We start from the raw sequence: 27178 nt of genomic DNA, 5'->3' as shown, positions 1-27178 counted from the left end.
TTTAAAAAGTCAATAATCTTCTAGCCAGATTACTCAGAGGACAAAAGAATATACAAACTACGATATCAGGAACGTCTGAGCAGGGACAAGGTCCCTGCTCTCAGGGACTTCCAGTGTTAGGAAAAAATGTTAGTTACGCAAGGAAATACACAGGTACAGACGGTGGCAAACTACGAGAGAAGTCTTCAGTGGACGGAGAAGCCGGTATCAGTTGGAGAGAGGCACTGCGTAAACAGACTAACTCGGACCCCAAGTCAAAGGTCCACAAACAGCAGCACGTCCGCAGCGCACGCAACGTCCACGGTGACCACGGGCAGGTGGCGGCTTCGCGCCGCGTCCCGTCGACCGACGCTCCGACCCTGACGCACAGGCGAGGGGCGGTGCGCGATGGGGCGTGGCGGCTGGCCCGCCGGGCGGGGCAACCGCTGGGCGGGAACCGAGCGCGGCGGCACTTAGTGAGGTGGCCTCCCTAAGACGCGGCGACTCCGGGTTCCCCGCGATGCCGAGACCGGACCCGGACAGCTTGCCTCTCTGAGCCGGTCTCAGCGCGGAAGGCACAGAGGGAGCCCATGGCGGACTCCTCCGAGCCTGGGCGGCGGGCGGCCGCGGGCGGCGAGAGCCTGGACGAAGAAGAGGACGAGGAGCGGGAGCCGCTGCTGCCGCGGATCGCCTGGGCCAGGCCGCGGAAGGGAGCCCCGGGGACCGCCGTAAGGCTAGGGGAGCCTGCCGGGGAGACGGGCGCCGCGTCCCTGGGCGAGGCGGGCAACAAGGAACTGCTGCTCCGACCCGCAGACTCGCCCCACTGCCCCTCCCGCGATGTGGGGCTCCCTGGAAGCTCACCCACCGACCAGGACTGGAGCCGCTCCGCGGGCTCAGGTGCGACCCGGCTCTGCCCTTCTCCCCGAGGCCGTCCCAGGGCGCCCCCCGTCCCCGCCCCTCCCCGGGCCCCGGCTCCCTGCCTTGTCCCCGGCTCCATTCTCTGCCTCACACTAGCACTTGTCTAATAAGAAAGGCAATTAGTTGGCCAGGCATCCCGACCAGGGCACAGGCCAGGGGCCAGCAGCCGGGCGAACCTTGGACACTTTCAGTGCCTGTCTCTCCCGCCCCCGCGTCTCCTGCACCTTCCCCAGGGGCTGTAAACTACTTCACCTAAGGCCCGCGGTTGTCCTGCAACTCTGATCCCCGAGGCCTCCCCTAACAGGGAGCCTAAACTTTTAGAATCAGACTGGAGGAAACTTAACACTGTAAAGTGACGTAAGCTGTTTGCTTAAGTTTGGACTTAAGTTTTGGGCTAAGAACCCTGAAGTATGCAGAAGGTTCCCAGAATTGTGCATTTGTAAGACGTACAGCAAGAATAGCCAGTAGCTACTGGGACACGTTTCAAAAACTTTTGCTATTAAATGTTGTTATTGTGACGTTGGCCAGAGGGGGCAGAGGCTGTTGCATTTCTGTACCTGCTGTCTCCTGCAAAGTTTTTTTCACCCTTAAGTCACTTCTGTTATTATATCTTAAAAAGAAAAAAGAATATATTGTTAAGCGGACTGATAGCCTCAGGTGAAAGAGGGGGTGATTGAAATGATATTGAAACTTAGTAAAATTTAGGCATGCTACCGCGGACATGGATATTTATTATTTAAGCGGGGTTTTTTTTGTTTTTGTTTTTTGCATGGCAAGTGGAGTTAGGCCAATTTGATGGTAAAATAGACTTTTAAGAGTTTTACTTGAAGGTGAAGCGAGCTAGTTTGTAAAATTTTGATGGCACCTACTTGTTAGTGGTTAGCATGGTTTAAACGAGATGGTGTATGTACTAATGCCTGGATTATAGCGAGAACTTTTCCAAAGCCACAGAGCCCTGGCCAGGTACCTCCAGGCAGGGACAGTTAGAGCGACCCCTGGAAAGCAGAGATTGTGGTCAGGATACTATAAGAAGCCAACGAAAGCATAATCGGGTGGGAGACTGGCAATGCTCTCCTGTCCGTCTGTTTCTTCCTCCCTCCCTCCCCTCTGCCTCCATCCCTGTCCCCCATCCTTTCCTTCCTGTCCCCCTCTCTCTCTCAACTCAGTTTTTTAAAAGCCATAGAAAATGTAATTTTCATTAATGATGCTTAATTTTTCTGGAATTGTCAGATTATTACTTGTGTTTACCAGTGCACTAATGGGCCTTGTACATTTTAAAGAATTTTGCCCAGACTAGGCTATTCAAATTTTAGTTGAATTTAAGAGTCAAACATATTCTGGAGTAAACAAATCAGAGAGGCCTAAGGGAAGCAGATTCTCAAATTCAAGTGTTTCATGAAGAATGCAGGTTTAGAAAACCATTCAGACATGCAGGTTGGCTACCATTGTGTTAGCTAATGGATGCATTGGCATTACAACATTTAACAGAACAAACAGACGTGGCTGGAACCACATCACAGGTGGATCACACATTCACGGGCTACATTGATAATTTGGATGTATATTACCTAGAATCCAGTCTGTGAAGTAACTGCAATCCGTGTGGCTAGCTTGCCTTTTTCTACCCCAGATTTACCTGGGTAGCTAAATTTTAAAAGAGCCTGAAACCTTAAAAGTGCGTTTATTCTGTGACAGTGAGTGAGGTTTTATAAAAAAATAATATTAACGTCAGAAAAATTTTAAATGGCGATTTGGTACTCAGAATACAAATGGATTATTAAAAAGAATTCCTGCCTTTTTAAATCATAATGAACTTCTATCACAGTCTATGATTTAGGATCTTTCTTTTTGTATATTTTATTCTCACAACAACATAGCAAGTAAGTTGCTCACCCGCATCCCTGTAGTGAGAAATGAAAGTGGATAAGAAACTGTGATGACCAGTGTTCAGTTACAGAACCTCAGAGGTCATTGAAGTTAGCTATCCAGGAAGTGGTAAAGCCAGGGCTCAGCCTGATTCTTCATGTCACGCACTTTCTCCATTCGCTATAGGTCCCTGAGTGTTACAAAACATTTGTTACTTTGGTTATTTATTATGGAGATCTTATTTTAAGGCATTTAAAAATGGTTTTGAATTGTAAAAGTTATCTTATACATTTTAAACCAGTCTCCTAAAAAGTTGATGATTGAGTAATTTAACGACATTTTAAAGTTTAGTTGTTTTTCAGAGTGCATTAACTTCTTTTACCATCCAATTCCATGAAGCCACATCTCTAGTTCCAAGAATTTCTTGCTTTGGATTGATAGTAACATAATTTATGACTATTCTGTTTGTGTCATTTATGTACTTGAGCCAGTGGGAGAATGTAGTACGTCTCTCATCTTTGACAAGGCACTTGACAAAGTCGAGAACCGGCTTAAACCATAGCATTGGTGGATTGATGTCAAAGAGGAGGGATTAGTGACATTCTGTGTTCTGTCATTTTAATCAGTGAGTAGGAGAGTGATAAAAGATGCTAACGATTAATGCCTACATAACAGTACATGTAGGATACAGTTCTGTGCACTTCATGTATATTATTCATAACCAGCCCTATGCATGAGCACTTTTTTTTTTCTCATTTTAAGAAAGCACAGGGAGGTGAAGTGACTTCTCCAAGGTCCTGTTAATACAAACCAGGAGCACCTACCAATTTTGTTAGCGAGCCTAACAATTAGAGAATTCCCAAAGAGCTACTAAAGTAAAAGGAAGTGTGTGTTTATAAGCCACTTAATGACTTGTGGTGGCGTATAAATATAGGAGTAAAATAGAATTTAAAAATGAGGAAAGATGAGAATGGGAAATAAGGATGATAAAACACATAGACAGAGGCTGGAATAAGAGGACAAAATGCACACGAGACACTTGATGCAGGCAGCCCACAGATTTGATTTTAAGGTGACTGAGCAGCCGACTTGAAACACTCTCAGTGTCCATGAACTTAAAGCAAACTGATTTGAAGCAAAACAATGGAGAAATTATAACCTCTCATGTGTTCTCTCGGAGAAGAGACTATATGTTAAATAATATCTTTGTAATAAAAGTGATTAATGTTGTGGTATTTCTTACAACTTCTCTGCAGCCCATTTCAATAGAAGTAACTTCTGATGGGTGTCGCTATTGGTGTTGCTGGATCTAGATTCAAAACACTGGTAATCTGGCTTAATTTAGAAGAAGGTATTAGAAGAGTTGATGTCCTTCCTGTGTGTCTTGACAATCCTCCATAAGTGAGCTTTTGGAACATCCTAAGCAGCAGTGTTTTGGGTACAGGATGGGACTGGGTAGATGCTGGGCTGAGAGCTAATGACATTTTTTTTCTTATTGCTTCTCTTAGTGAAATAGGAAACCAGATCATCTGCTGAGAGAGGAGATGTTGGGAATTTGGGGAGAGGAGAGATTATGAGGTGGTTGTTCAGAAGAGTGGGAGAGTCTGTAGACTGAAGTTGTCTTAGTTTGGGCTGCTAAAACAAAATACCATGAACTGGGTGACTTAACCAACAGTCATTTGTTTCTCAGTTCTGGGGTCTGGAAGTGCAAGTTCAGGGAGCCGGCATAGCCAAGTTCTGAGGGCTCTCTCCCTGGCTTGCCACCTTGGGTGCCCTCACATGGGCAGAGCCCACTCTGGACCCAAGTCTCCCGATGGAGGCCCTGTCCTCATGAGCTCCTCTAAACCCGATCACTCCGAAAGACCCATCTTCTGACACAGTAATACTAGGGATTCGGGCTTCAGTGTATTTGGAGGAGAGACAAACATTCAGTGTATTACCAGAATGTAGCGTGCTGCCTGGGCAGCATGAAGCCCACTGGAGGTTTGTGGTGATGGATTTAAAGTGAGACCAGGCATTGTGAGCGTGTGTGCTCCTGACAAGTCTGGTTGGCCAGACATAGTCAGCTGATAGCTGGGTTTAACCAGGCTTTGGATTTTTCCAGGCGACCATGATGAGGGGAGAGGAAGAGAGTGATCATATGATAATTGACCGTAAGTTAAGGTGACCCAGGAAGGTGAGAAAGGCACAAGGGAGAAATAAAGATCAGCGACAACCTGATACATCAGGGCCTTGTAGTTCCTAGTGGGACGGAAGAATTAGAGGCCCAGGATGCCAGAGTGAGTGAATTAGCTATAAGGTGCTTGAAATTCAGAGTATGGAGAGATTGCAGGTATTGGTAATGACATATCTGAGGTATGACTGTGCTGTTGGAGACTTCGGTAGAATGGCAAACAAAATCACTGGGAGCGAGGAGTTCCAAGTAATATGAAAGAGTGGTGTGTTTATATCAACAGATTGGGGTCTTGTGTTCCACATGTCGTCACTTGAGACTTAAAGAGAGAAGTGGGGGTAGTGCGAAAAGGAGGATTAAAGCAGCCCATATACTACTTGATTACATGTTTATACTTTCATGCCCTAATGCTATTAACCTGATCCAACATGACAGTTTCATTTCATGAACGTTCTCACAGCTGGTCTTTTTTCTTCTTCATGTGCTATCCTAACATTGATTTTTTTTAATGCAATAATTGTTGGTTCTTCAGAATTGAATGCATTCTTGGATGATCCAGTGTTTGCTGAAGTTGTACTGAAAGCAGAGCAAGCAATCGAATTTGGAGTTTTTCCAGAAAGAATCTCTCAAGGTTCAAGTGGAAGTTACTTTGTGAAGGATCCTAAGAGGGTGAGATTTTCACAGATCCCCTATCTGGAAGACATTTTGGAAAACACTAACTTAAATGTGAAGTCTTTGTGAGTTTCTGAGATAGTTACACCCTCTTTTCAGAAAGAAAGGTCAGTTTTTTTGGTGTGCATGTTGTTTGTTTTTTAACTAAAGCAGCACTATTTAGAAATTAACCTATTCATTTGAAGTCATAGTTTCCCATTCTATTGTTTTACTGTTTGGTTTTATGCATTTATTGAATACTCACTTTCAGCTGTAGATTTTTTGAGTTTATCATAAGGCCTTACCTTATAGTAGTCTATAACCATAGTAGCCAAGCAAAATAGAAGTTTAAACTTTCAAAACCTGTTTAATGTTGTTTCCAAATTGCTTGACTTTTTCCAAAGTTATATTTTACCCTAGCAATATTATTTCCCTGTATTATACCAGAGTAGGAGCCTGGGAAGTTTGAATTTTGAAGGCATTGGAATGTGACAAAGTGAAATGAACCAAACCATAATTTAGGGCGGAAAAGAAAAGCTGATACAGGACTCTGTTCCACTTAGTATAGAATTTTTCAGATATCAATGTTATCATTTGTAAAAGCTTTCTGAATGATGCATAGCCAGCAGTTCCTTTTAGACATCCATGAACAAAATTTTTTCAGAGAAAATTTATTTAAAATGGATTCTTAAAAAATTATTGGAAAAGAGATTAGAGTAGGAGAACCTGGTAACATAGATGTTCACTGTATCCTGGCATTACCTTTGTATTTTATCTTTGCCATTGTCTTTGTTTAGAGAACACTTTTCGCCATTGGATTTATTAATTTAACACATACTTGAATGCCTGCCGAGTTTCAAGCACTGTTCTGAGTACTCGGGATACAGTCCTAAGAAAGTCCCTGACCTTTTAGAATGTATGTTGTCAAGTGGGGAAGGTAGACAATAAGCAAATAAACATGTAATTTGGATATTTAACAGATACTGAGTAATTGCTGTTTGACCTAGAGCAGTGGTTTTCACACACTGTAAAGTCAGTGGCATCCTTTAATAACCTGGAATCCAGTGAATATAAAACAGGTGGCGTCAGAGTCGCTCTGGGCACAAGGCCTGAGAGCCCTGCCCCCCCCCCTCGGGGTTCCCCGAGCACAGTTTGAAAACCACTAGCCCAGACGATTGTTGAGCATAGACTGTTGAATGAGAATGAAAGTGAAAATGTGAATGGAACTAAATCCCTCAATATTGAAGAGTCATGTCCAAGTCTGTGGTGGGGAAATGTATAAAAGATCTACCAGAGTGAACTTCATGGATTATTATCTCTCTATATTAAAAGTCTAATAAGATTTCTCCTTTTTTCCCATATAGAAAATCATTGGTGTGTTTAAGCCCAAATCAGAAGAGCCTTATGGTCAACTGAATCCAAAGTGGACCAAATATGTTCATAAGGTCTGCTGTCCTTGCTGCTTCGGCAGAGGCTGCTTGGTGCCCAACCAGGGGTATCTCTCCGAAGTTGCTGCCTCCCTTGTAGACGAAAAGCTTCATCTGAGCGTTGTACCAAAAACAAGGGTAAAGGAGAATTTGTTTTTAAGCGCAGACTTCTGCTTTATAGCCTACTTTCTGTAAACACACTTCAAATGACAGAGCCTAAATTTGAGCTCCCTGTTTTGGTAATCCAGTTGTGAGTGACTAACAGATGGATTCTCGTGTAGATCCAGAGAGTCCCCAGGGGAATGTCTTTTGCACACATGAGCTGAGATGATGCTGACAAAAAGAGGAAAAATAACTAGTTTTTAGAAAGCAGATAAAGATCATGGATCTAAGATTCTGTTGAAGGTAGAGATAACTAATGTGCTAAAAGACTGGTTTTTTTTCTTTTTGTCCTTTATATGTTTTTACTTGAAGACTTCCTCAAATATTCCTTCCTAATTGTACATGTCAAGACTATGCTTTCTTCCAGTGGCTATTTTGAGGCTGCCTCTCAGAAATATGTGTCATCTAACTGCCTGCAGAATCCCTTAGCCTTTCTATTTCAGATTCTGAGGCATTTTCTATAGAATTAAACTTTGCTAATTTACAGTATTTGAGTGAGTTCCATGATGTATATGAATATAAATACTATCATGCAAATTCTAATAACCATATTTTTAAACTGTATGTTTTTAGGTGGTTTGGCTTGTCAGTGAGACGTTTAACTACAGTACAATTGACCGTGCAAAAGCTAGAGGCAAAAAGTATGCCTTAGAGAAGGTGCCCAAAGTAGGTAGAAAATTTCATCGGATAGGACTCCCTCCTAAGGTAAGTTTCTGTGATAAGCTTCATTTGAAGGGGATAGTTCAGCACCTGTTACCCAAGTTCCATGCGCTAGGCATTGTGCTGTGGTCTGTGGATGTCATAGTAAAGAAAACAACTTTTCATCTTCACAGAGCTTAATGTAAAGAAACAATCTCAATGCAATATGATAACATTGTTAGGATGGTGAAGTACGGGGAACTCGGAGAGGGGAGGTACGGACATCCACCCCACTTTGGAGGGCTGGGTCGTGTTTGCCAGAGGAGATACTTTATAAAGCATCTAAAGCTATGACTTAATTTTTTTTGTTAAATTTTATTTATTTATTTTTAGAGAGGAAGAGAATGAGAGGAGAGAAATAACAATCTATGGTTGCTTCTTGTGAGTCCCCTACTGGGAACTGGCCTGCAACCCAGGCACGTGCCCTGACTGGGAATCAAGCCGCAATTTTTTCGAACCACACAGCAATTGTGTGGTTCGCAGGCCCACGCTCAATCCACTGAGCTACACCAGCCAGGGAAGCTATGACTTAATTATAAAGCATCTAAAGCTTTATAAAACAATGGCTGAAGGCACAGGTCCAGAATCAGACCCAGGTTTCACTCCCAGCCCCTCTACCAGTCAGCTCTAAGACCTTAGGCTAGTTCCTTACTCTGTAAGCCTCATTGCTGTAAAACAGGGGAATGATCAAAACTGCCTCTTAAGGTTGTAAGGATAAAATGAAGACATTTATGTCAGGTACTTGGTACAGTCCTAGCACATAGTAAAGGAAGTGGTAGTAACTGTTTACTCACTACATGTTAAATTTGTTTTCCTTACCGCTTTAAAATAAACCTGAGGGATGATTAGCTGCTAGCTAAGCAAGGGTGGGGAGGATTGATGGAAAAGGTATTTGACAAAAAGCTCCAGGCTTTCTTCAAAAAAATACATTTGACCTGCAGCTTTGTTGTTGTGTGGTAGCTATGTATTTATCTAGATAAAAGAATTTGAGTAGAAATTCATGGACAGCCTAACTTGTTTCTAAAATCATACTCAAAGTAAGCAAGAAGTTGGTAAAATTTTACAAGGCCTGTTGCAAGAATTCTTGGATATGCTGAAATAAGTGTGACTAAAAACAGATATTATTTCCCTATTTATGACTACTATGACTTAATTATGAATGCTTTGGAGAAAATCATTGAAATGTCATGCCAACAATGAGAACATAAATCGTTAAGAAATGATAAGAAATAGATTTTCTTTGTGGTGATTTCTTTGTATTTACCAGACCAACCAGGTTACTTATTACCTGTGTGCCATGTGCCGTTTAAATTTGTATTTACTTTAGTAACTTTTTTAATGTTAACAACCAGTAACTTTTAGTGATAGAAATGCCTTTTGTCCTAAAATAACTGCTACACTCCTTGAAAGTCTAGGGTTGAACATTTTTTATTTGCTATGTATTCTCTTTATGTAATTATTTCAAATTGGTGTATAAAAATAGTGTTCTTGATAAATGTGGCTTATCTAAATTAATGTTAAAACTCTTCTGTTTTTCTTACTGTGTTTATATATTTTATGACAATACTGCTGAGAAATTAAAAAAATAATCCCTTCGTTCTTGTACTGTCTCTTCTAACTATAGTTCTTAAAATTACAGATTGGTTCCTTTCAGTTGTTTGTTAAAGGTTATAAGGAGGCGGAATTTTGGCTTAGGAAATTTGAAGCCGACCCTTTGCCTGAGAATATTAGAAAACAGTTTCAGTCACAGTTTGAAAGATTAGTGATTTTGGATTACATCATCAGAAACACAGGTATTGAAGTTCCTCATTTGTTCTCTCAAAACCTTGTTAGTTCTCAACTGTTTTCACCTCATTATCGAAATCAAAGACATAGAGTTTTCATGCCGAAGTCCTGAGGCCACTTTTTGGCGACCTGCCTTGGAAAACAGATGCGTCACGGCCTCTCCCGGCGGCACTGATTCTGTTCTGGAGACCTGCCTCCTAGCCCGCTCCTGCCTGGAGGCGGAGATCCGTCCCTGTCCCTGGTTCAGTGTTTCTCGGCAGCAGGACAAAGCCAGTTATAGAAATGTTACCTGCATAATGTGAATAATTAAAACTTGATTGCATAAATTATTTTAGATGAGTATTTTGACTGTAGGTAATTTAATGCATTATTTTAATACATTAAACTCTTAATTTTGGCAGGGCTGGAAGGGAGCAGTGATGTAGGTAGTATAACACAGTGGCTCCCAGGTGTTGCCCCAGCCTGTGCAGGTCAGGGTTACATGGGGGCTTGTTGCACCTGCATCTTCTAGGAGCCCGCCCCCGACCTGTGATGCAGAAACGCACGTGGGAGCCGGCAGTGTGTGTTTTAACAAACTCTGGTGTTTCTGCTGCGCGCTGAGGCTTGAGAAACACGGGTTCAAACTGCTCGTTTATTTCGATTTCTCAACGAGCATTATATGCTTTTCTAGATTTACTATCTTAATTAATATAGTCTTGGGTTAGTGTTAAAAATTAGTGTAAAGCCTACAGTGCTCCCATGCAGACATGAGGTGAGAACCCATCCAGGTAAACCTGCCTGCTGATAGCATTAGATGCTTTTTCTAAGGGGAAGAGAAGTTATCCTTGATTTTAATAGCCTTGATTTAATACTTCTTGACAATAATTGTACCTCCCTCACAGAGTGGTTTGAGGATTAAATAAATTAATACATGCTAAGCACTTACAATAATGTCTGGCACAGAGTAAATGCTCAAAAATGTTACCTAACATTTTTTAAAGATTTTATTTATTTATTTTTAGAGAGAGAGAAAGGGAGGGAGAAAGAGAGGGAGAGAAACATCCACCAGTTGCCTCTTGCTTGCCCCCAGCCGGAGACCTGGCTGCAACCCACGCATGTGTCCTAATAGGAATCGAATTAGTGACCTTTCAATTCTTAGGCCAGTGATCAATCCACTGAGCCACACCAGCCAGGGCTCAAAAATGTTAGCTAATATTTAGAAGTATTTTTTAGTTTATATGTGTTAAATGGAGCCTTTAGTATGTAAGTATATGTCACAGATAACCAATGAAAGTCTTGACAGTCAAGAGGTGACTAGATTTCTCCTTTGATTTAGGCTATACTATCCATAAAAACAATGAAGTAACAGATTTGGGTTTTGTTTTTTTCCTGTTTTGAAAGACAGGGGAAATGATAATTGGTTAATCAGATATGAAAAGCAGAAACATGGAACAAAAACTAAGGTAAGGAAATTTTAAAAGAATGTGTATATACACACATGTACACACACACACACACACACACACACAATTTCTGTAAAAGATTCCTCGAAGTTATTCTTCATTATTTTCTTATTTCCTTCCCTCAAAACCTTGGTTTTTATCTTCTTTTTTTGTGTTTCTCATCTTTTTTCTTTTCTTCCTTTGTTTAACGTTACATTTTTTATTTCTATTTTGTTTAAATCTCCACACAGTGCTTTATTTTTTATGTTGTATTAGAGTAGAAGAATATTACCAGCTTGGTACTTTGTACAGAGCTTAGGAAAGTTTTGTAAAACCACCAGATTTATTTTGCTTTTATGCAGTAAAGGCTTCCAATATTTTTGGTCATGTTTATATATTGCTAATTCACTTCTTTCTGAGTCTTATGGCTCAGTATTCGGTCATACAGTATTATAGAATGTGTGTCCTTTACCTGTGATTCATATATATTAAACTTAAAAAAAATGTACTTCTACTCATAAGAAGCTGGCTTTAATGTATATAATGGCCTGCCTAGACCTATAACACCATCACATTATAGGTTTAGGCAGGCCATTATATATATTAAACACCATCCAAATGATAGATTTTAGATCAATTTTTGTCAGTTTTGGCTACCAAGTTCAAATTTTAAATATTGACATGAGATACTTTAGAATAGTTTTACTAGTTCAAAACAGTCTATACATTGGAGAAAGTTTTAATTAGTTAAAAAATACTCTCTCCAGTGTTTCTACTTACAATAGAAAATCTACTTACAGTCTATGTGTTCTTATCACTTAAAGCTATGGCATCACTTTAGAAAGTTTGTACTTTTCAGTGTTTATCAGAGAAATTTAAAATTTCATATTCATAGTATTTAGCAATAAAAAAAAGAATGGGCTCAATATAGGCAGTAATGTGAATGAACCTCAGAATCCCATTGAATGAAAGCAGCAGTGAGAAGTTGCACACAAAGAGAATGTACTATCTGGTCTCAGTTGTATAGAAATCTACAAAGTGCAAAATTACCCCTGTGACAGAAAGCAGACTGGTGGCCTGGGATGGGGGGTGGGTAGAGGGAGGGAGGGACTGCAAAGGGACACAAGGAACTTTTGGGTGAAGATTTCTCATCTACCAGTGCTTATCAGATTGTACACTTTAATATGTGAGGTTTATTGTGTGTGCATTATACCTCAGTAAAGTTGTAGATAGAAAAAAGTGATAGAAAGAAAAGTGCCATTTATAGCAGAAATGGGTTTAAAGTACAGACATATATATTTATAGATTTATACGAGTTGCTAAATATATTATATTGGTATATTTTGAGCAATTAGAGTTTACTGAAAACTTCCTTATTTTACTCTTAAGTATTTTGTGAATTTTTACTGGGATATTTGATATATGCCAGGTTTATTTCTTAGAGTTTATATCACATAGACCTGTACTTTAATACTTGAATTTTTTGAAAATTTTTTATTAATTTATATTGGTTAATAAAATTATGTGGGTTTGGGGTGTACAATTCTTTAACAGATAATCTGTATGTTACATGGTGTTTTCATCACCCAAAGTCAAGCCTCCCCCACCACCACACATTCCCCTTTGCCCTTTTCTACCCCCCTGCACCTCTGGTTCCCTTTTTCCTTCTGGTAATCACCGTGCTGCTGTCTGTGTATGTGGGGTGCTGTTGGTTTGTTTTTTGCTTAATCCGGTCACCTTTTTTACCAGCCTCTCCACATCTCTCCCCTCTACTTTGCTTGTTAGTTATTTTGTTCAGTAGAGTCCACATGTAAGTGAAATCATATGGTATTTGTCTTTTTATGACTTGCTTACTTCACTTAGCATAATACTTTCCAGGTCCATCCGCACCGTCACACGTGATAAGATTTTATTCTTCTTTTGGAGCCAAGTAGTATCCCATTGTGTCAATATGCCACAGCTTTTTTACCCAGTCGTCTACTTTTAATTTAAAAATTATCCACTTTACCTTTTATTATTTTATCTATACCACTTAATAATGGCAACTGTCTGTCTTTAAATAATGAGAGGTACTCCTTGATAGGAAAATTTTCTTGCCCCTGGTGTCTTTGTTTCTGCCACAGAAGAATGTAAAAGTTAGGAGTGGCCTAGATTCTGCAATCGGGTTTCTTGAGGTTCCTTCTGCACCTCGTTAGACTTAGCTGTGGCCTTTGGGGAGTTTTATTTATAAACATTTTGTATTTGAAACTAATTATTTCTATGGGACCCTAGGAAAGACTAGATTTTAATTAGGTAACTTTTTAAGTTGTTGAAAATGTCCATATTTTGCAACTGTCATACATTTAAGAAGTGTATCTAGCAAAAATAACACTTTAAGTCTTAATAATTCCAAATGTTCTTCTATTAAGGGCGGGGGGAAGAAACCATCCTATGTAAATTTATAATAACAAATTTCTAAAAAAATAGTGATTATGAAATTCTTATTTTTAAGAAAGTCTCTGCCCTTCAACAGTGAATTTGTACTTTCTGGGGACTTATTTTTTATTTTTATAGGCTCTTCAGAATAAAATGTCCTTAAACCCCAATAACTACTGTGAATACTTTATCTGTTAAAAATATTTGTACACATTTTTTTTATCAACAGACTATTTTCTCCTTTTTAGGAAGCAGATTGGACCGATGATAAAGAATCGCTTATTCAGATAGCTGCAATTGACAATGGTCTGGCGTTTCCTTTTAAACATCCTGATGAGTGGAGAGCGTGTGAGTACTTAAAACATTCTAGAGGTTCTAGCCTTACCCCTTTCCAGCAAAAGAAGGGAAGAAAATTCATGGTCGTTAAACCAGCAGAAAAAAACCTGGGTGGAGTGTCCGCTGGGACGCTGTTGCAGGCACTGGGCTCAGGGACCTGCCTGCGTGGGCCTGGCCGTGTGGTGTTCGCGTTGGATAACGGGCTGGTTTTGGCTTGTGTTAGCCGTGTAAGTTTGATAGCTTTCCAATTTTAAATAAATGCATAAAACATTATAACATGGAAATTATCGTTTTGATATTTTGGTAGAGCTGTATTTTAATATTTTGGGTAAGGTTCACTGATAAAACTCTTTGTCATAAGCCCGCACCGCACCCCCTTTTTAGTGAGTGTTGTTTTAACTGCCTTGCCCATCTCTGCTGCTTTGGTTTCTGTGTCTTCTTACGCCAGTTGAAGACATTTTCTTCTTTTTCTTTTTTTAAAAGATTTTATTTATTTATTTTTAGAGAGAGGGAAAGGGAACAAGAAAGAGAGGGAGAGAAACTTCTGTGGGAACATCAGTCAGTTGCCTCTTGTACATGCCCCAGCCTGGGACTGAATCTACAGCCCAGGCATGTGCCCTGACTGGGAATCAAACTGGCGACCTTTTGCTTTGCAGAACAATGCCCAGCCAACTGATCAATACTTGTTAAATGTCAGTATTTAAATATCAGTATCAGTACTGTATCAATACTATACTTCTTTTAAATAAGTAGTGGCTAATGAAGTCACTCTTCATTAGTAGCTTCTTTTCCTTCATTGGAGTTGCCAAAGATTTATTATAAAACATTGGCCTCTTCATATCTTTTGTGTGTGTGTGTGTTTTAGCTAATTGACCTTTTATTGATCAGATTTTCAGTTTATTTAGTTGCTTTTATTTTTCATTATTTACATTTTCCATCATTATTTTGTTCCATATTCATCCTCTATTCCTATATGTTTTACTCTAGGTGTCATTTTGGCTAAGCCATAGATTGGCCATGCGTCTCTGTTATTCTGCTTTATAGATTCGTACTTTCAGATTTGTTTTTGACAGAAGTAATTTAGAAGTGTTTTGTTTGATTATAAAATTTCTAGATCAGCTGATTTTTTTAGCTGTCCATTGTTATTTCCCGGTTTTATTGCTTTGTGATCTGTGAATGTGGCTATAATAGGATGTATGGCCGGTTTGAAGGACTGTATTTAAAAAGAATGTTTGGGCACAAAGTTCTGTATCTGTCTGCTAATTGAAGCTTGTTAGTTGTTAGTCAAATCATATTCTTGATTTATTTTTTGGCCACAAAAATCTATTAATTTTTGAGAGAAAGTTAAAGTTCACTGTGATTGCGATTTTGTCAATTTCTGCATTTTTATACATTTTCTGCTTTGTATTTCACATTCCTAAAGGCCCAGCATTTTATCTTGCTGGTGGTGTGTTCTTTCATCACTGTGAAACATATCCCACTTTATCACTATCAGTGTTTTTCTCTTGGTCCTTTTTTTGTCGGGTATAACTTGGTATACCTCATTTCTTTTTATTAGCATTTACCTGGTATTATTTTATACTTCTATTTTTAACCCCCATCATTTTGTTTTACGTATACAACTTATAAACATTACTTAGCTGGGTTTTTTAACCTAGCCTGAGGTCCTTTTAATGGGGACACTTAACTCTGGTTTGTCTCAATAAGCAACCGACATATGTGAACTTTCACTGCCAATGTATTTATTTCTATTTACCATAAGTTCCAATTATTTCTTGTTTTCCTTTTCTCTCTTTATTGAAGTGACTTGAGATGTTTTTCTTCCATTTCTTTTTCCTTTGATGATGTGGAGTCTTTGTATAAATTGGACTTTAAAGGTACTAAGTTTAAGGTGCCTATATACATCTGGGAAATTTTACCAAACACACAGGTGGCGATTGAAGGCCTTAAAAGAGGAAATGGTATTGAGGATATACCATATTTTGCCATGTATAGTGTGCATTCATGTCTTTGGCCCAAACTTTCAGAAAAAAATCTTTCATTTTAATTGTTCAATTCAATTTTTTACTTATTAATATTCAGAAAAAATGGATTATTGTATTCCAGGGCATAATTTTGCATACAGATATCGTTATTGTTCTCTAGAGTTATACTTTTAATACATAAGCATAAATAAAAATTAAAAACATTTATATAGATATGGAATTAGTACTACCCATGTATAACAGGCATCCTTATTTTTCCCTCAAAAATTTGGGCAAAAACATGCACGTTATACACAGCAAAATATGGTAGTTTTCAAAGTGCCACCTTGGTAGTGGAAGCCATGGTGTTCACTCTCACCCAGGGAAATGATGGTGAACAAATACCATCACTAGGGGATAGCTCAGTGTACGTAAGTGCTGTTTGGTAGACAAATGAGAGAAAACTATCAAGAGAAGCTAGGGGAGTGGTAACATCGCAGAAGAGAAGAAAAGCCAGCACACCAGAGAAGTGGCTTAAAAGACGGAAGGTAAACTTTGAGAGCAGCATCTGCAGCGCCGCGTGGGAGAGCATTTCACGGAGGGAGACGGCAGGAGAGGCCTCGCGTGGGTGAGGGCTGCCCACGGGCCTTCGGAGAGGCTCCGATGCGATGGCTGGTGGTCTCGGGGGAGAGGGGTGGCAAAGTTGAGGATTAGGAATTGGAAGTAGAGGCAGGCGTTAGAATAAACACTTTTCCTTTATATAATTGGTCAGGAAAAGGTGAAAAGGAAATTGGATATAAGGTCAGGGAGATGTGGGCCTGTGGGAAAACCTTTGGAGTGGAGTCTGAAGGCAGATTTCTTCCACAGGGCTTCCCAGATGGTGGCAGCCAACAAAGCTAGAGGTCTCATTCAGTGTACCCACAGTAGTTCTGTGGGTGATCACGTTGTCATAAGCTGTATACTTTTTGTGCAGGAAGCTGAATATGCACTCTCTCTGGAAGATTCCACTAGTTTGTAAATCTTTCTAGTCCTGGAGCTGTGTAGATAATGGTCCACGCGGGAGGACTACAGTTAGCCTGGAATGATGGGTCTTTTACCCCTAAAGCCACTCCCTGTTTACCTACTAATGATTTAGAATTTTAGAATGTGGGGGTCAGGGCGCGTGTTGACCCAGTTCCTGATGATGTGTGGCTAGAAGTGCACACACAGAGACCGCAGCCAAGGTGTCTTTTCAGGGGCTGTGAACAAATTGCAGCTATCTCTTAAATTTCCAAACATATGAACCAGAGGTTCAGATACACATTTTTATATAGGGCTGTTTAAAATATACACAGTATCAAAACTCTTTATTCTTTTTTTCTAAGATTTTATTTATTTATTTAGAGAGAGGGGAAGGGAAGGAGAAAGAGGGGGAGAAACATCAGTGTGTGGTTGCCCCTCACATATCCCCAATTGGGGTCCTGGCCTGCAACCCTTTGGTTTGCAAGCCCATGCTCAGTCCTCTGAGCTACACCAGCCAGGACAAAACTCTATTCTCTAAAACTCAGAAACCTAGCTACTTCAGGTAATAACTTTTTGTGTTTTGCCATCTGAATTAACATACAAACATGGGGTCTGAATAATTTAGGTAACACGGGATAATTGATGTCTCATAACTTTCTCCTTTTTCTGAGAACCTGGGAATTGTGGGAAAAGAGCAAGGATGAATGTGGGTCAAAACGAGCCCTTTCCCCCACTGATCAGAATGCTTTTTTCTGTTAGATCCGTTTCACTGGGCTTGGCTTCCTCAAGCAAAAGTTCCCTTTTCTGAAGAAACAAGAAACTTGATTCTACCATATATTTCTGACATGAACTTTGTGCAAGACTTATGTGAAGACCTTTATGAACTTTTTAAGGTAAATACATTTTCCGTTTTAATTATTACAGAAAATGAAATCTTAAAATACAAGAGGTTTTTCTCCTTAAAGCTAATTTGCACTTTACTGCTGGTGTCACTTCTTGCAATAGAACTTGACGGAACAGAAGGGAATTGGGAGCGTGCATTTGTAAGTTGTTCTCACTGTGAGCATCATTGGTAGTGAGACTGAAAACTCGACAAATGGTTTTCTTCAGAGTTGAATGTTTACAAAATGACTCTAAAAAGTATAACAAGTGTTTGGTGACCAGCTGCAATTCTCTCAAAAATCCTCAATTCATTGGCTGAAGTGTCATTTTAAATCCTTTCCAGAACAGATTGGAGTATAAACTATTCTTACTCTAGGGATGTACAAAAATACTTCAGGTAAAAAATAGCCTTTCATATGTTATTTTATCAATTAGGAAAGCTTTCCAATGACCTTATGTGCTAAGTTGAAAGAGTTCATTTATTTTCAAATATTTGTTTCAAAGATCCTGATTTCTGGAACTATAATGATGTTTTTCTTTTCCTTTTTGTGATAGATTGACAAAAGATTTAACAAAGCCACTTTTGAAAGTCAGATGTCTGTGATGAGGGGTCAGGTAGGTCTACCTTTTCATGTTCTTGTGAAGAAAAAAAAACCTCTCTTTGAAATAGTAATCAGCGTTTTTCTCCATTGTGACCCATAGCTGCAACTTCGAGCACTTTTTGTAAATGAGCTGAAATAGCTCAAATAATTAAAGTGAAGTTGATTTCCATAGTATTGTCTCATAAATTAGATATCCTTAACCTTGTTGCATTTTGTTGAGCTACCCAGTGGATTCTTTTGTCCTCATTTTGGTAACTGTTTTCCTGATTGCTACTCTCTTTTCCTCCTCAAATTCACTCGCTTAGATGTAATGCTGCCCGTTGATTATCTGCCTCATAGATTATCTGCTCTCGCAAGAGCAGTCAGTCAATGACCATGTCACGAAAGGCTGAGCACTGACTGGGACATAAAAGTACCGACTGTGACTCAGTCCTCTTGCCCCGTCTCACCTCTAAGGAGAAGATGAGGTATTAGGTCTGCGGGTGGGACCTGCAGGCTAGGCTGACCTATGGACAACCTCTGGTTCTTCCACTCCATTAATGCCATTCAGATCCCCCCCAAAAAAGGGCTTGAAATTAAAATAAACATTGTCTTTTAGCAACTCACTAATTAACTTTTAAAAAAATATATCCATTTAATATAGGGTAGCTGTTTGTTGTATTCCTGTGGCAAAAAGACAAATTGAGATTTTGCACTCTGATATAATTTATAATCAATAAATATAATTAAGTTAGGTAATTATTTATTCACCAAATATTTATTGTCAGAACTAGTGCCAGAAATTGTTCAAGTCCCTGAGATAAAGCCTGAGCAAAACCCAGTTCCGTTGCTCAGGGAGCTCAGGGAAAGAGGGTGGGTACTAGCTTGCACATCTCCGTGCCCTGTGGTTCTCATGCAGTGCTTTGCTGGAGTCCTGAGTTTTAAATAGGAAGGGGAGTACCTGGGCAGTGTCATAGGTCCGGGTCGTGAAGGGCCTGAAGGGCCAGAATGTAGATTCCACACAGAAGGGATTGGAACAGTTAGAGATGTAGCATTAAGAGGGGGTTTGGTGAGACTGAGATTTTCAGAGAGACCTCAACCTGGGTTTCTTCTGAACTCCCTGAAATTGTGTGTCAAATTACATCTCACAGTGTGTCTTGGGCATGGGGGGAAGCCATTGGGTTTCTGTCTCAGCAGAAGGCACCCTTGTCCTAACAAAGGTTCAGAGCCACTGTGGAAGGTTAGTCTGGACAGTGGGGTGTGGGTTTACTCAGGGGACGGGGAGTGTAGAGCCAGGGAGCCTCTTGGGGATGTGTTTTCAGCAATTCAGGCGTGACGGAGGGTTCACATGATCCGTGATGGTAATTATGTTGCAGTGTTACCGTCCCTGCTATATTTGAGCTAAATTTTCAGGAATTGGTAATTACGCCCTCATTCGACCTTTTTGCTGGAAACAAATTAACTTATAAATATGCTCCATCTTCTGGAGTCATCATAACCCTAAATATACATCTTTATCTTAGGAATAATTTTTAAAAATAAAAGCTCTAAAGAATTTTATAAGCTGTAATTGTTGATTAAAGCTGGTTCATGAGGAATTTAAATTTAAAACGCTCCCTGAAAAGACACAGAGAGACTGCATCATCACTGAGGTCTGTTACAGAGTTACACCAGTATTTCTGCTGTTTTAGCTTTGTTTGTTCACATCCGGTCTCATTCGCAAAGGAGTTGAATGAAGCATTATGCAAATGTATATGATAAAAAAAGCAAATTATAAGATCAAGATCTAGGGAAAGAAAAGATAAAACTGTACCTTTATATGTTTTAATTTAATTTTTATCATTTAAAAAAATATTTGGTCTTGCCCTTTCTGATAGCCAGAAAGAGTAGAATACACTGGCCACAGACATAACTATGCAGTTCTCCAGTTTTAACTGCACGTTTAAAAACCCACTGTGGACAATCAGGTAGTATTTTATATTCTAAAGTGTATCAGTGCTTGTGAAACAGGGTTAACGGACAGAAACGAACAACAGTAACCAGTTTTCCAAACAACAGAATCATCATTTAGCTAGTTCCTGAAATGAGCCAAAATTCTTGTTATTTCCATCATTTATAATTATCCCTTAAATCCCTCTTTTCTCCAGTCTTACCAATAATTTCATGATTCGTGCTTTATACAGCCCAGTCTTTTGCCCTGGTTTATAGTAGGTCTTTAGTGTTAGGCACATAATCGGTGACGTGTTCTGATTCTTCACACAGAGACATGGAATGGAACTGGGAACTACTGTGAAGGCACTTCTTTTAAAATCTGGGATACGATGTTTATGACAGTTAAAGATAAACCATGTTTGAATTTTACATTAAATAGCAGTAGGTCAAGAGGAGGTTTAATAAAATCATTCATTTTCCTTTCTCCCTGTGCCAGTTTGGAACACTAGACCTCAGAAAATAGTTATGGGCAACGTGAGATACATTTTATACATGATCCGAAAAAATGGCAGAAATAATAATACTGCTTTATGAGTATATAGCGAACCTGTATTCAGTGATTTGTAAGCCGCACCCTCAATTGCAGATTCAGTAATAATCGATTTTAAAGAAAATGAACTTAACATTTTAGCACCTCCTGAGTACTTGACTCTACTAGATATTTTTATGTCTGTTATCCTGGTAACAGCTCCCATAGTTAGTTGCCTTTTATGCGGGGGGAACTTGGTCAAAGGGGTTAAGTAACATCCCAAGTAAGAGGGTCCGTCCCAGCCTCTTGGGGGGGGCGCTGCTGCCTGGGGCCTTTACTGTCTCTTCTGGGGAGCTAAAGGTCTCCTAGGTGTGCCCTTGCCTCTCCCCCGCTGCTCTCCCACACCCACCAGAACAGTCTCTCTCAAAGCAAATCCATCCATGTTCTGCAGTGTAGAACTTCCATGATTCTTCAGCGTGTGCGAGCTCAAGCCCCAGCAACAAGACCCTTCACGGTCTGCCCCCAGTCGGTCTACCCGCCTTTCTCTCCCGTCATTCGGGGCTTCCGGAGCCTTGCCACTCACCCTTCAGTGCTTGGCCTTCCCATTCTCGTTTCCCAGGGCCGCCTCCGCCCCCGTGTGCGCTGCACTGCTGGCTCTCTCCGGATCCTCTTCCTAGGCTGCTCCTACCCAGGGAGCGCTGATGTCCATGGCGCTCGCTGGGAATCCACTGCTGTCACATTTCACTCAGAAATTTGATGTTAAAATAAGCCTTTTGGGCATGTGCCTTTTAGAAAATAGCTTAAGCCCAGGCTGGGCAGCTCAGTTGTTGAGAGCGTTACCCTCTGCACTGAAAGGTTGCTGGTCAGATCCTGGTCAGGGCACACACCTAAGTTGTGGGTTTGAGCCTGGTCGGGGGCACATGGGGGGCAACTGATCAATGTTTCTCTCTCTCTCCTCCCCCCTCTCTCCCCCTCGCTCCCTTCCTCTCTAAGATCAATAGACATACTTGGGTGAGGATCATAGCTTAAAATCATCCATAAAGTAGAATATATGTGTCCTTATAGAGATAATACAGTAATCTTATGCCCACTAAAATTTGAGGACCTGAGAATTAACTAATCTGCCCTTGATATAACTGTCACATCCCTACCAAGTCATCGAATGTGGCGTAGGTGGCGAAGTCTGAGGTGTTCCTCCTGGCCTGCGTTGTCTAGTCTGTTTCCGAAAATGGTCTCCTCTGACTTTAACATGTACCACTGGAGTGCTCTAGGTCGCCGTAACTCTATCGGGCTCTTCTCAGTTCTCGTGGGGGACATACATCTAGTAATAGACTTGCTTATTCTTTGAGAAAGGAAAGAATGGCGATATGCAGGGAACGGGAACAGTTTTTTAAAGTGAGGGCATAGGTCGGCTGCTGTTAAAGTGTTTCTCACGCGACACTGCCGTCACTTGTTCATCCGGCTGTTGCTTCTGGAGTGTGGGTATGTTGCGGGCTCACGTGGTTCTTCTTATGGGGAGGAGTCTTCTCACCAGCCCAGTGTTTGCTTGGCAAATATTTCTTTGGCAAATAAATGCAACATTATCAAGTGTTTTCTCAACTCTTGAAGAAATACTAATATTTAGGATAGTTTTAGGGTAGAATAATTTGTACTATTAGTATATATTTGAAAATTGTTAACTTAGTAGAATGACTTTATTTTCTTTATACCATTCTGTTTTCCAGAATTTCTACAATAATTGTGTATTGTTTTTAGAGTCAGGAAAACATTAGATGTTATTTAAATTAGTGTGCTTAGACCAACATTTTTAGAACAGAATTTTTACAACCAGCAGAGGGAACTATCCAGAACACTTTGTCCTTTAACCATGCTGATGCTTGCATTTTATTTTCATGGTAAAAATAGTGTATGTAAGTGTAAATTTCATAAATTCCTTTCGTTTTGTTGTTCAAACGTGCTGCACTAGAGGGTTTTAAGGGAAGAATTTAAGAAGGACACTAAAACGAATGCAGTGAGTAACTGCTGTTACTAGAGATGGTTCCCTGATGTGCTAAATACTTTGTCTCCCAAGATCTGGCCCTGGCTGGTGCGGTTCAGTGGGTTGGATGTCATCCTGCAAACAGAAACTCGGCCAGGGCACATGTCTGGGTTATGGGCCAGGGCCTCTGGTGGGTGCGTGCAGGAGGCAGCCACTTGACATGCGTCTTGCACGTCGATGTTTCTCTCCCACTGTTTCTTCCTCCCTTCCCTCTAAGGATAAATAAAATCTTCTAAGATCTAAGCCATCCAGTTTATACTATTTAAATGTGTTATGAAGTGTATTTATTAGTATGGCTTTGTGTTATAGCCTTTATGCTTATCAGTATTAAATAGTCTTTAGTGAACCAGTCAAGTGCACACCATCTGCTTACTGTATATTTCCACATACTTGAAGGAGACCTCCTTATTACTAAATACATAACAATGGGAATTTTTTTGTTTGATATTCAGGGAAAAAAGAAAATGAATTGTTAAAAGTTGATCTGAACAGAAAAGGCTGTAAGCTATGTATTAAGTTTCATAACATTATTATGCTCAAGTAGCAGTTCTAAGAATATGTAAACATGGAATGTAGTGTATTTTACTTTTCCTACTTTACATTTCCTATTTAAGACTTAGCTCTTAGATGGATGGAACTGGAGAGCATTATGCTAAGGGAAATAAGCCAGGCGGTGAAAGACAAATACCATATGATCTCATCTATAAGTGGAACCTAATGAACAAAACAAACAAATGAGCAAAATAGAACCAGAGACATTGAAATGAAGAACAAACTGACAGTGACCAGAGGGGAGGGGGAAGGGGAAGAAGGGGGTCATCAGGAAACATGTGTAAAGGACCCAGGGACCAACCAAACTGGGTAGGACCAAGGGTGGGAGGTGGGGGTCCTCGGAGCGAGGGAAAGCGGTGGTGGGGAGAATGGAGACAACTGTACTTGAACGACAATTGAAACAAAGAGTTAGCTCTTAAATAAAACTTTATTTTAAATGGCTCCCTTCCCAAGTCTGTCACGCACTTGCCACTGGCCCTGCATCGTGCTCTTTCACAGCACTTTGGCCTTCTAACAGGGCTGCCCAGCCTGTGGCCCAGGATGGCTGTGGAGGTGTCCCAACACAAAATCACAGGTTTACTTAAAACATTACGAGATTTCTGTGTGCGTGATTACATGTTGCAATGTATTTAGTGCACAGCCCGAGAAAACTCTTCTTCCACTGTGGCCCAGAGGCGCCAGACGATTGGACACCCCTAATACATGGTGTAACTTATGTACTGGTTTGTAATATTTACTGACTCCTCCCCCTGCTACAATGAACGCTCCAGGAGGCAGAGGTTTGGTTTGTTTCTCTAGTGTTGTATCCCTAGCACTGGAACAGAGCCTGGCGTGTGTTTGCTTTCCGTGAATGTATCTGTTGAATCAGTGTGTGGTTAAAACCAGACTCTGTAGACCAGCACTGATTTAGGTTCTGTGTCAGATGGAATGTGTGGAACCACTTGCTTTTGTCAGTCTCTGATTTCACTTCTGGACGTAGGTCATTCTAGAGTATTGTAAAGGCGCCAGCTGGCGGAAGTTACTCAGTTCTAACTTTGTGCACATGTGTGTGTCATGTGTGTAAACATACATACGGCCATGTAATGTATAGTTATAGCAGTTACTCCTGGCTACAATCTGTTGGGCATATACAGATGAAATACAAATTGTAATTATAAATAAATGGTTAAACTTAGTGTCAGTGAACTGAGGGCCATTATCTTTTTGAATTGGTGAAAATATTTCTTCTTTCCACAGATCTTAAATCTTACCCAGGCTCTGAGAGACGGGAAGAGCCCTGTCCAGCTGGTGCAGATGCCCTGCGTGATGGTGGAGCAGAGCCAAGGGCGGGCGCGGGGCCGGGTTGTCCACCTCAGCAGCTCCTTCACGCAGACTTTCCACTGCAGGAAGCCGTTTTTCTCCTCCTGGTAGCAGATGGGAGAGAGGCCTGCGTTCTTGTGCAGTTAAAATGTAAAGTGTATTTACATTGCATTGCAGTGAAGCAAATCTGCTGTTAAGCGCTCGGGTTGCCAAAACCTCAAATAATATGTGTTTTAAAGGTTATGTTTTGAATGTTATCAAAAGTTTACAGTTTTTTGTCCAAATATTAGCTTTTTATTTCAGGGAAGAACTGATATATCTCCTCTATTGTATTTTTGCAGAAAAATGTACTTTATGTTGATGATGTTAGTTGCAAAGGTAATTTCATGGTTTACACATTCTGAAATGACTGTAATTATTTTAGAATTTCAAATAGAAAAATAAGGTATTTGTTGACTTTGAATAAAATAACTTTTTATATACTTTTTAAACATCGAGAAGAATGTTTATGTTAATTCTTCTTACATTATAAAAGCCTTTGAATATGAAACTACTCTTATGAACTTAATAGATTAGTTAATAGAAAAACAAGTAAGAACAAAGCAATGTTGCCTTAATTTAAAAAGCTGCTATTTTAGAACTTGAATAAGTCCCTAAAGTGACTATTGTGAGGGACCAGAAAATTATATCGTGGTTAAAATAGTAGATGACCTTTATTTTTTTCTTTTGTACTTAAGAATATTTTTGGTCATTTATTTTATTATAATTAGGAAAAAATCTAAAGATGTCCTGTTTTTAAAAAAATAAAAACACTCAACTGAGACTTGAAGAGAATTATATAAAATTAAGGTAGATCCTTAATGTTTTTGAAATTCCAGAACAGCATTAAAAATTCCTTTTCGTTCCTTGCATGGAATCAGTTACATAATCACTACTCCAGATTACTGACCTTGTTCAGTTTAGTACTTCAGTTAGTGTTGAACTTCACTGAAAAGTAAACCATCCTCAAAGTACGTATTAGATTGTACTTGGGGGTCCTAGGATATAAACTTTAAAAAATAACAGCAGTATTTTCAGGTACTTGAAATTCCCAATGTTATAATTACAGTCAAATTTAGAACATCCGCCTTAATAACAGCGAACCATGACAGAGACAACCATAAAATCACTTATGTTTGATTTTGAATGTCAGTATGTCTGACATTCTGGGAATTTGTAGCACTTTTAATTCACTGAGGGATTTAAATTATGATGTCCCCAATGTGAAGATGTGATTCCAAAGACACAGAAGCTTCATTCTCTTCTTCAAGCTCCAAACAAATACCACCACTTGGAATGAGCAGGTCAGTTTATAGTTTTGGCCTTTTGCTTTTTAAGCTTTCTGTCTTGTGATTTTTTTTCTTAATTAAGTACTTTTGCATCAAAAGTACTCCCTGAAGGTCAGGTTAGGGTGGAAGACAGGTCCGTGGTTCTCTTCTTCTTCCTTCCTTTCTCTTAGCCTTTGTGGCTGTGATGGGTGAGAACACCGCTGTCCCAGGAGAAGTGTCCCCCGCACCGACCCTTCACCGCCTTCCTGTGGACAGGATGGAAAACTGGAAGTGGGGAGCTGAGCCCGTCTTCAGATGAATACTAGTCATTGAAACGTGCCTTGGAAGGCGTGTTCTAAAAGAACTAAATGGTTGTGATGTGGGTAACTGCTTTCTAAAACCGTTCTTTTTTTCAGTATGTTGAGAATTACTATATTAATTTTTAATTTTTATGATGAAAATCTCAGTAAGTTACTACTGTTTTATGTCCTAAAATTAAAATAGTGTGGAAATATTTTTAATGGTCTGACCAGGCCAGAAAAGCTAAGTCGAAATATTTAAGATGTGATTATAAGTCAGAGTATGTTGGTTATATTTTGTAAATTTTCATGAACTTGATTCTTATTTAAGTATTGTGCTAATTTTTTTCAGTGAATATATTTATAGTGTCAACTGTTAGACTAAAAGTAGTAGAAATTGTTGTCTTAAGGCTAGATTTCTCCTGAAGTATGTGTATTGAATATTTAGATTTGTAAACATGTTTATGTTTATAAATGATGCCAAACCACCATTTTCTTACTTCATATCTTAGTAGTATAGTTTAAGTCTTTATAATTTCAAAAGATATATTTAACTAGGACCTTTATAATTGGAGACATTTTAATTTTATTTAATCATATGCTGCCTTATTCTCCCCCAAATGTGTCACCGTTGAAGACTGGAAACATGACATTTTATAATTGAAAATAGTTTGATTCACAATTTTTGGTAAATTTAAAATACGATACTGATGGAATTAAAGTTTTATTTTAAAATGACGGTGACACGTTCTTTGGTCAGATTACGTCCCGCGTCCTTCAGCAGCACAGGGAGAGACAGGCGGCGTTGCACGTTGTGTATAGTCCGCCTCCTTCACAGTTACTCCGGGGCTGGGGCTGAGCTCTGGCCAGCGAGATGTGGGGAAGAGGGGTATTGTGACTTCAGACCTGGCAGGAAAAGTCACGGCCGTCACAGTCCGTGGTCGTGGTTGAACACTCTCCC

General features: G+C 39.9%; 1 protein-coding gene across 1 annotated transcript; it reads left to right on the top strand.

Moving 5' to 3' along the window:
* Positions 1 to 436: 436 nt before the first annotated feature.
* Positions 437 to 26955, top strand: PI4K2B (phosphatidylinositol 4-kinase type 2 beta). Its single transcript, XM_037155524.2, has 10 exons — positions 437 to 876; positions 5469 to 5605; positions 6952 to 7152; positions 7750 to 7881; positions 9515 to 9668; positions 11041 to 11102; positions 13745 to 13844; positions 17558 to 17691; positions 18236 to 18295; positions 24549 to 26955. Exons 1-10 carry the CDS (start codon positions 570 to 572, stop codon positions 24720 to 24722), a joined length of 1461 nt encoding a protein of 486 aa, XP_037011419.2. The 5' UTR covers positions 437 to 569; the 3' UTR covers positions 24723 to 26955.
* Positions 26956 to 27178: the final 223 nt, after the last annotated feature.

This window comes from Artibeus jamaicensis, unplaced genomic scaffold (genome assembly GCF_021234435.1).
Source record: "Artibeus jamaicensis isolate MK-2021 breed Jamaican fruit bat unplaced genomic scaffold, CSHL_Jam_final contig_76, whole genome shotgun sequence".
Taxonomy (NCBI): domain Eukaryota; kingdom Metazoa; phylum Chordata; class Mammalia; order Chiroptera; family Phyllostomidae; genus Artibeus; species Artibeus jamaicensis.
The sequence above is the reverse complement of the archived record's forward strand: the minus strand, read 5'-3'. Positions and strand labels throughout refer to the sequence as shown.

Excerpts from the sequence above, each read along its gene's own strand:
- PI4K2B (XM_037155524.2), top strand. The coding sequence starts at position 570 with ATGGCGGACTCCTCCGAGCCTGGGCGGCGGGCGGCCGCGGGCGGCGAG. Across the intron at positions 7,153-7,749 it reads GCGTTGTACCAAAAACAAGG|GTGGTTTGGCTTGTCAGTGA; the intron begins GTAAAGGAGAAT and ends GTATGTTTTTAG. Across the intron at positions 11,103-13,744 it reads AACATGGAACAAAAACTAAG|GAAGCAGATTGGACCGATGA; the intron begins GTAAGGAAATTT and ends TCTCCTTTTTAG.